This window comes from Manihot esculenta, chromosome 1 (assembly GCF_001659605.2).
Source record: "Manihot esculenta cultivar AM560-2 chromosome 1, M.esculenta_v8, whole genome shotgun sequence".
In the NCBI taxonomy this organism is placed as follows: Eukaryota; Viridiplantae; Streptophyta; class Magnoliopsida; order Malpighiales; family Euphorbiaceae; genus Manihot; species Manihot esculenta.
The window spans coordinates 17,426,707-17,436,094 of record NC_035161.2 but is presented as its reverse complement, the minus strand read 5'-3'; the positions used below and the strand labels follow the sequence as shown (position 1 = coordinate 17,436,094).

General features: G+C 33.2%; 1 protein-coding gene across 1 annotated transcript; it reads left to right on the top strand.

Moving 5' to 3' along the window:
- Positions 1-2,495: 2,495 nt before the first annotated feature.
- LOC122723625 (histone chaperone ASF1-like) lies at positions 2,496-2,954 on the top strand. The gene is made up of 2 exons (XM_043956388.1): positions 2,496-2,705; positions 2,835-2,954. Exons 1-2 carry the CDS (start codon positions 2,496-2,498, stop codon positions 2,952-2,954), a joined length of 330 nt encoding a protein of 109 aa, XP_043812323.1.
- Positions 2,955-9,388: the final 6,434 nt, after the last annotated feature.

Genomic DNA, 9,388 nt, shown 5'->3' with positions numbered 1-9,388 from the left:
ATGCCAACTTTGCCCAAAAACCTACAAACATGCATAGCAACTACTCCCAACTAGCATATACACATATATATGCACAAAGGGGTCTAAAACTACCCTAAAACCCCAAACAAACATAGCACATAACACTTAAACATGCTTGAACACCACAAAGCACCAAAAACCTCACCTAAACCTAAACATGCATACTACCCATACAAACTTCATAAAACCTTTCAAAATCATCAAAGAAGCTCAGGATCTTCACTTACCTCTTAAACAACTTGAGGATGAAGGATCCTAACGTGGAGATATGAAGAAAAGCTCTTCCAAAGCTCCAAGCTTCAAAACTTGGTTCTTTTGCTCAAAACCTTCAAAAGTCACCAAAACTCTTAAACCTCTTGAAAGATTTGATGAAAATCATGGAAAACATGAAAGTCAACGTGAGAGAGGCTGGAACTCACCTCTGGCTGCAAGTGGAGGAGAAATAACCTCCTTCCACCGACCCTTGGCCCTTTTATAGGTGGCTGGCCAGACCACCTTCGGCAGCCGAACGTGAAGCCGAAACCATGCAATGTTCGGTGGCCGAAAATGACCTTCGGCGGCCGAACCTTTGCATTTCTCCCTTGTTGCTTTTCTTTCAAAACTCAATGCTTTTAACACTTCAAAACATGAAAACAAGTGACAATACCTTAGAAAACATATGTATTACCCTTCTCGAGGGTTCCGACACCCAAGATTCCACCGGACTACAGGAATGCCGATGCCGGACTCGAGCCGGGTATTACACTGCTACTTCCCTGCCTTGCTGCCCAGTTGTGTTAAATTTTTTTTTTGTCTCCATTTTATAAATTGGCTTTTAATATTTATATTTTAATTATTAATTATTTTTTTCTAGCAAATTAGATGAATTGCTTATAGAAGTAATCAAAAGTAGTGATAATAAATAATTTAAAAATTGGATAAACAATGAAATATTTTTAACGTTTAAAATTGATTAATATAGTTTTTTTTTTAATTAAAAGGAAAAATTGACCTTTTAAAAAATATATATATATTTTTAATTTTAAGAGAATAAGTCATTTTATAAATTTCAAAATAATAATAATAATAATATATAATTTTATTAATATATATATGTATTGTTAAATTGATTACTTTATGTGCCTTTATTCAACTTTTCTTTGATATGTATTGTTAAATTGATTAGTGTGTTTGATTTGTTAAATTAGTATATAATTAGAGTTGAATTTGTTTATATTTCAGAATATATTTATCATGTCGGTAGATCGTAGATGGATGTATGAGTGACTAGATCAAAATGGCTTTCTTAATTCTGAATTTGAGATTGGGGTGGAGACATTTCTAAACTTTGCCTATGCACAAGTACAGTTTATATGCCAAGATAAAATTCGTTGTCCATGTTCTAAGTGTCAGAATAGAAAATTTCAGAATAGGCAAAATGTTACTTATCACCTTTGCAAAAGTGGATTTATTGGAGGATATACTAAGTGGATTGCGCATGGTGAATCTATCACTCATGAAATAAATTCTGAACAACTTGAGGAACAATCTACTGATTATCTTGCTACAACCAACAATGTCAATGATTATAGAAGCATGGTCATAGAAGCAATGGATATAAATTATGGTACAGTTGGAGTTGGTAGTTCTGAAATGGGCAATCAAACCATGGAGCTGAACTTAGAAGTTTCAAAATTTTATGAATTATTACATGGTGCGGATGTGCCATTATGGGAAGGCTGCAATAATCATACCAAGTTATCTGCTGTATCTCAATTGCTGAACTTAATGTCAGAATTTCACATTAGTCATAGTTGTTTTAATAAGTTTATGGGAACGGTAAAAAGTATGCTACCAGAAGGAAACCTCTTACCAGATAATTTTTATAATACGAAGAAGATGATGTCCACTCTAGGCCTTGGTTATACAAAAATCGATGTTTGTGTAAACAATTGTATGTTGTACTTTCAAGAAAAGGATATTTTGTGAATGGATTTAAATTTCATCGACATGATTGTGGCAGAGAGCGAAAAACATTAAATAGTGGTGTATGGGTCAAGGGAAGTTGTTATAATGAATATGAAAGTGATTACTATGGCTTGTTGAATGAGGTATTAGAATTAGAGTACTTTGGAGAGAAAAACAAGATAATCATTTTCAAGTGTGAATGGTTTGACACTAATAGAGGGGTAAGGGTCCATCCTCAACATGGTCTTGTGGAAATCAATGTCAAATTAAGGCTAGCATCATCTGATCCATTTATTTTAGCTCAACAAGCTCATCAAGTTTGCTATATTAAATATCCTAAAATCAATAAAGTCAGAGTTGACTGGTTTGCGGTTTTCAAAACCAAAGCTAGGAGCACTTACAATATTGGACCTTCCATGGTTAACAACAATTCAAATGAGCAAAACTCCAATGATATTGCTTATCAAGAGGATGATGTCTCAAGACCTCAATAAATTGTACCAACAACCGAACTTGATGATCCCACAATGTTACTTGATTCAAGTAGTATGGTTGAGGTGGATGTTAATGAATTGCAACAAGTGCAACAACCACTTGAAGTGGTGGAAGATGAAGATGAGGATGTAGAGGAAGAGGAAGAGGGAGAGGATGAAGAAGAGGAAGAAGACACTGAAGAGTCAGATGACGATTTAGAAGTTGATGGTATTGATAGTGATGATGATGTCAACTTAGAAGATGTTTCTGAATGATACATTGTAAAGTATATCATATTTTTATATATATTCATAGACTTAATATTTGATTATTATTTTTTCTATTGTTTGTCTTTATTGTTAATTAAAACTAATGGACAATTATTTTTTCAGATGCCTCGAAGAGTAGTATCATCTAGAGGTAGAGGACATAGCCAGCAGCTCTCTATGAATGAAACAGATAATCCAACTACAGATTGTACTTCTCTATCAGATGATTCAACAAATTCATAGATTAGTTTTTAGTTTTATGAACATTGTTAAGTATTATTGATTTATTTTAAATTTTATGACGATTGTTAAGTATTATGAATTTATTTTAAATTTTATGAACATTGTTAAATATTATGGATTTATTTTATATATTCTGAATATTGTTAAGTATTATGAACATTACTTATAATTATTATGAATGATATTTGATTTATATTCAATATGATTCTTAATTATAAATTATTTGATTATACAGGGAATATATAAATAAAAACAGGGAATTATTTTTTGTGATTGAATTTTAACATATTAGCGACGGATTTGTGAGAATTTTTTTTAAAAATGTGTTAATATTTCCGATGGATTTCCGACGGAAAATTTCCGTCGCTAATTATTTCCGACGGATTAGCGACGGAATGTTCTGAATTGGAATTTCCGACGGATTTAGCGACAAACGTTTTTCGTCGCTAAATTTTTCCGACTGACGGTAAATTTTTCTGACGGAGTCCCGTCAGAAATCCGTCGCTAATATTTCCGACGGAATTGTAATCCGTCGGGAAAAATTAGCGACATGACTTTAAGCGACGGACTTGAGTCCGTCGCAAATCCGTCGCTGAAAGTTTCAGCGACGGATTTTTTACTTTCAGCGACGGAAAAATCCGTCACTGATACCCTGTTTTTTTGTAATGAATATTAGTATAATTTAAAAAAAGTAATGGATTAGTATTATATTTGATAGTTAAAATAATAATTAAAAAAAACATCTTAAAAATTATTTTATTATTTTTGATATTTTTAAGTTGAATCATATTAAATATTATTTTAAATTATTTTTAATACTTTATAATTAATATATGTGGTAAGATTATTTTTTTAACGACAATTTTAAAAATAATGTTAAAATAGTAAGTATATTAGACAGATTCAAGAAAAATCGATTGATAATGATTTTAGTTGAAATAAGATTAAGACAAATTATTATTATAAAATTATTGATAAAAAAATTGAATAATAATATTGATGTTGCTGAAATCAAGTTGGTAAAATTGTCGAAATGGAATTGTGATGTGATTGGCTAAACTTGCAAAAAAATGAATGTGGGGTAGTGGATACCCACGGTAGCCACTCTAATGTTTAAGTTAGTGAACTGGAGAATAGGACGAATGTAAGGAATTGCTTAGAATTCAAGTGCAGTTGTGTAAGAATCGCGTATTTTTGTCTCTACGATCGTTTTCCTTTTATAATGTAAGAAAATGGAGATAAATATAGCATTTCTTGGTGATCCGGTGATGATGTGGCCGGTTAACCTGATAGGGGGATCTCGCTGGGTTAACTGGTCGGAGATCCCGTGATTATAGGCATAACAAGGACCCACTGGATTGCGCCTGCTAACGATAACTTTATGCCGAGATTCGTTCTATCCATGTGAGGGCGAGTCTGGATGATGAATCGGGTATTAAAGTGTCTGGGTCTTTCTTTACTCGGGTTGGATCGCATTATCCACCTATCAGATCCTTGCCACGTGATCTTATTTTATGGTGACAACTCATGGCTTACTTTGGGTGATTGTGGTATAATATCAGAGGTTCCATCTAGTCTTCGATTCTTTATGTTCGAAGGTGACAGTTGTTTTCACAATCTGGAGCACGTGGCTTTTTGAGATTGGTTTTTCCCTACTCACGTCGTTTTGCCTACCTAGCTCATCAATGATACTTGTCTCGTTTCTCGAGTTGCATTCAAAACTTGTCGTCAAAACCGTCTTATAGGAACCCTTCTTATTTTTCAAATATTACTTTTGCTTACATCTACAATCTTTGCTTCTAGAAAGACTCAGTCGTTCCTTCTTTCCCGATTATACTCCCTTACTTTCTCGGTAATTTCTTTTTTCCTTTTAAAATGAATAGGGGTACTTCCTTTTCTTCTCTTGGTGGAAGCCTTGCCTTAAGATCCTCTTCTGACGGCCCCATCCGTGCCCTAGCCCCATCGTTCCACTGAGGGTGGCTCACGAAAGCGAAGACAGTTTGATTAGCGACATCCCTTTTATACTATCGGAGCAAGATGTAGACCGTCTTCCCAACCAATACTAAATTTCTCGAGAGGCCTTTCGTATTTTTGCTCCTTCCTCGGATGTTCACGTGATTGAACAGATCTCTGTAGAAAATACTATCATAATTTTTGAAGAGCAGCTGAACATGGGTCTTCGATTCCCCATATACCCATTTTTTTATTGAGGTCCTTCGATTTCATAAACTTGCAGATGTCCAACTGCATTCTAATGGCTGGAGAATTTTGGTGGCCTTCCGGTTTATTTGTGTTAATAACAACATTGAGCCGAGCGTGGTCCTTTTATCCCAGCTATACCAGCTGGATACTCATAAAAATGAAGAGTTCTGATTTTTTAGTGGTCGAAAACGCCAAATGATATTTGGCCGATCTATTCTTCATTAAAATGATAGAAAAATACATTTTTTGTCCCCCATCACCAGACGTTTCGGAGTTTCGAGCACCTCCGAATGAGTTAGAACCTGTGGGTGGAGTTGTGGAAAGATGGAGTCTAGCCGTGGAGGGAAGAGGATGAGGCTCTAAACTTTCTTTTGACAATGGCTAAGTCCCCAAAGAAAATGGACATCATCCAAACGGTGAGGAATACTGTTTTGCCTTGGCAAAGTCGTCTCCAGGCAAGCCAGACTCGGATTCCTCACCCGTCTAGCCTTCCCAGCCTTAGGGAGAGCACTTTCCTAACTAGAGATCAGTGTATTTTTCTTTTTGCCTTCTTTTAGATTCCAAACTATCTTACTTATTTTTCAATTTTACGTTGATATGGTTGGGTCAAGAAGTAAATTTGCTCAAGCGGCGCGTGCTGCCCGCAAAGGCAAGGTTGTTGCTAGGGCAATCGGTCTCCCTCCTCAGCGTGCTTGCCGAGAAGAAGAAGTGGTCATGCTACTGTTTTCACTCCTCCTCCTCCCCAACCTACAATAGAAGAGTCGGTCCACTCACAGTCAGAGTCTTCTACTATGGACGCCTCTGCGTCTGCCTCAGTTTTCGAGCCTTCTGCTACTGTTTTCACTCCTATTGAGCTCGTTCCTGTGAATATGGGGGTTGATTCCTCATAGCCTCCTAGCATCCAGCGCTTGGCATTGGCGTTAATCCGGATGCCCTCTCTTCTTGAGGATCCTGACTTGACCATTCTGTTATCTGAAAATGCCCTGATACTCGGGAACTGTCGCCGCCTGAATGAGCTCGAGACGGATGAGTGTATTTGGAACAACTTTATAAGGTCAGGGTTTAATTAGTATATGTATATATATATATATATATATATATTACAACAAAATCAAAAGTAGATTATTTTTTATGATTAACTCTATATTTTATATTATATATTAATTAATTTAAAAATTAATATGCTCATACTCCACCAAAAATAATTAATTAATATACACTCAAACCGATTTTAAGCATTATCTTATTGCAACTTAAATGGATCCCATATATCTAACAAATAAGGGTTGAGTGCTCACTTAGCTCTAAAAGTAAAACTCGTATTCGATGTTTATTAAGAGGGGCAATCAGAAATTCCGAAATGATCCTCGTATGGACGATAATAGATAAGAAAGAATAAAATAATAAAATTATATATGATGAAATAAGTTTTTTTTTAAATATTGATTAAGCCTTAAACATTACCATTAATTAGAATTCATTAATGAAGTAGAAATAAAAATTTGATAAAAGAGAGATTACGCAACCAGATTGTCTGCAGTGGAAGATATTAATTAGAATTTATCTTTCAACTTAATTTTATAAATAGTTATTGATCTAGATCGATATTAAAATATATTAAATTTAAGTTTCAGTAGTTCAAATCACGTCAATTATTTAGACATTTTATCACTTCAAATAGAGTGGTGGAATTCTAATTACAATAGAATATTATTCATAATAAAATATTATTCTTATCCTATTTTATGCAGGATTCCATATCATATCTAAATTCTATCCAATATACTATATCAAGAGCTCACAACCTCCATAATATATGCTATTCTCTTCAATAGTTAATTCCATAATTTACTCATTTCACATGTTGAGAGGTTGCCAAGTCAAGCCACCTGTTGTTCTCTCTTATTTTACAGGTTTATACCTAAATAATTATAATATGAACAACATTATTGGCGCTGCCTATTGGAATCAACACAAAAGTTATGTATCTTCCTCACACTTTTCTTTTATTATTTAAGGAGATTATGGCCAAACAAGTAGATAGTTATGGGTTTGTGGTATAAAGCATAATAAGTTTATCACTATAAGAAATTTGAGCTTTTTGCGATAGAAAATTTCCATCAAAGATTTTTGTCACAAAAAGCTTCTGCGATAGATTTGCGACGGGTTTAATCCCGTATTTGATACCCACTTCCCAAAATTTTTGTGATTGGAATTTATACTTTCACTAATCGTAACGACAGACTTTGTGATGACAAATATTGGCCTCTAAATTAGTGATGAAATTTCGCGGTTGCTAAATGACATGTGTAAGTATTTTAGCATGATATTACTTTTAAGTATCTCTTAAGCCCTCGTTACGCAAGAAGGTCGATCAGTATTAGTCCTTTATTAAGTTTTTTTTTAAAAAAATTATAAGATCTACCATGATATTAATGGTTTAAAAAGGGCCCTATATTATAAAAAAGAAAGGAAGAGAAAGAAAGGTACTGATTATTTTATTTGCAAGAAGACGATATTTATACACATCAGCTAAGTAATCGTATGTGCCTAACAACCATCGATAAACAACAATTACCTTTCATTTTTTTTATTTGTTTTCTGCCTATACTTAGACTATGTATTAACCTTAGGGCCACATGCCATTATGAGTCATCATATACAAATTCAATTTTTATAATTTTATATTTTTACTTTAGCAAGGGTATTATGATCTTTTTAAAGCGCCCACATTAGCGAAGTATTTTCATATTATGCCTATTCAAAATGTTAAGATTACAATAAATAGTTTAATTTGAATTTTAAAATTATATCACACATGTAGTTCTGCTTGCTATTATTATATATATCTCTTTTAGTCTTATAATTATAGAAATGATCAAAGAGTAATTTATACATAGTTTGTATTTCTATTTTGTATAAGAATTAATTTTGCATATGAGTTTCAAAAGGTTATATCACCTCTAATAGAGGCACAACTATAAAGTGATAGTATGTTACACATATCGAAAGTCTCTTCCTCAAATTCAAGTGATCTATTGCTCCTTTAGGCGACGTAAGAGTGTCTTTCCAAGCAAATTATTGCTCTTTAAGTGATGTAAGAGTGACATTTTCAGCAAATTATTGCCTGCTTTAGGTGACATAAGAGTGCCCTTCCAGATAAGTTATTGCCACTTAGGCATCGTAAAAGTAAGAGTACCATTCTAGGAAAATTATTGTTCACTTAGGCGACTTAGAGCACCCTTTCCGGCGGATTATAGCCCACTTAGGTGACTTAGAGCGCCATTCAAGCGCATTTTCGCCCATCTTAGGCAGCTTAAAATGCTCACTTATTAGGCAGCTTTTTGCCCACCTTAGGGGGCGATAAATCGCCACTTATATTTTGTAGAGGCAAGGATAAGCAATGCTCAACTTTAATTTTCAAAGAAATAACTTGCTTAGAATTTTTAAAGCAAACATCTTATGTAAAGTACTTAAAGGATATAACTCTCTTAAATTGTTTGATTTACAAAAAGTCTTTTAAAGAAATTTGAACTTTGAATGGTCGAAATCTATAATGTATCATTTGATATTAAATCTAAATATTCAATCACTGTAGGGGAGACTACTAATGTAGATCGATATTAAAATATATTAAATTTGAGTCTCAATAACCCAAATCACATCAATTATTTAGATACCTTATAACTCCTAATAAAATGGTAGAATTCTAATCACAATAAGATATTATCCATAACAAAATATTATTCTTATCTTATCTTATATGGGATTTTATATCGTATCTTATCTAGAATTCCATATCATATCTAAACTCTATCCAATACACTATAAAAGGAGCTCACAACCTCCATAATAGGGTATATTATTCTCTCCAAGAATTAATTCCATTATTTACTCATCTCACATACTAACTTAAGTATCGAAGAGGTTGCTAAGCCAATCCATCCGGTATTCTCTCTTATTTTGTAGGTTTATACCCAAAGAATTATGATGTGAACAATATCAGTTATTATTGAATTATTTACCATTGCATTTTCGTAAAATTACTAAGTTCTTAGAAGATGTTTTTGAGAAAAATATATTTCATATTTTATGATATTTAGATCACTCAACAAAATTAGTCAATCGAAAATATTTTACTAGTTAAAGGAAAAATTAAATCATTTTAAGGAAAATAACTTATTTGTTAAACACATAAAGTTATTTTCTATCATTTGGCAATCTTATTCAGA